The sequence below is a fragment of the Gossypium hirsutum genome, chromosome A08 (genome assembly GCF_007990345.1).
Source record: "Gossypium hirsutum isolate 1008001.06 chromosome A08, Gossypium_hirsutum_v2.1, whole genome shotgun sequence".
Lineage (NCBI taxonomy): Eukaryota > Viridiplantae > Streptophyta > Magnoliopsida > Malvales > Malvaceae > Gossypium > Gossypium hirsutum.
In genome coordinates, this window is record NC_053431.1 from 116,672,644 (window position 1) to 116,673,556 (window position 913).

The window sequence follows — 913 nt, forward strand, 5'->3', positions numbered from 1 at the left end:
TCATGTATGTGAGATTTTTTATGTATGGGGCATCAACTTCATGGGCCCATTTTATTTCTTCGTTTGGAAACATATATATACTTCTTGAGTAAACTATGTTTTTAAGTGGATAGAAGCAAAGCCTATTCGCAATGATAATGCTAAGACTGTTGTGGAGTTTCTAAAACGAACTATTTTTTCTAGGTTTGGCACACCTCAAGCTTTGATCAGTGATCGAGGTACCCACTTTTGTAACAAGGCCATGGAGACGCTGTTATCAAAATATGGAGTTCATCATCATATAGCAACAACCTACCATCCCTAAACGAACGGCCTAGCAGAGGTTTCGAACAGGGAGATCAAGTCAATTTTGGAAAAAACAGTTCGACCCAACCATAAGGATTGGAGTCTTTGGCTCAATGACCTTCTTTGGGCCTATCGGATGACGTATAAGGGACCAATTAGCATGACCCCGTATCGACTTGTTTTTGGCAAGGTGTATCATCCACCAGTAGAGTTGGAGCATAAAGCTTATTGGGCTATTCAACAATGTAACATGGAGTTAGAGCCCACAGGGAAGGCAAGGAAATTGGACATTCAAGAATTGGAGGAAATTCGCAATGATGCCTACGAGAATGCTCGAATTTATAAAGACAAAACAAAGCTGTTTCATGACAAAAATATAGTTCAGAAGCATTTCTCAGTAGGACAAAGAGTTTTGCTTTATAACTCCGTATTAAAGCTATTCCCAGGTAAGCTTCGATCTCGGTGGCAAGGACCTTTTATTGTGACTGAAGTATTTACGCATGGCATAGTTGAAATAGAAAGTGAAGAATCAGGAAGGCGGTTCACAGTCAATGGTCAACGGCTGAAGCCATTTTACGAGAATTTTCAGGCCCACACGGTCGAGAAAATTCAGTTAGAACCACCATAA

At 40.3% G+C, this 913-nt stretch overlaps 1 protein-coding gene across 1 annotated transcript; it reads left to right on the forward strand.

Moving 5' to 3' along the window:
- The first annotated feature begins 421 nt into the window (after positions 1–421).
- Positions 422–913, forward strand: LOC121205078 (uncharacterized). Its single transcript, XM_041076005.1, has one exon. It carries the CDS (start codon positions 422–424, stop codon positions 911–913), a length of 492 nt encoding a protein of 163 aa, XP_040931939.1.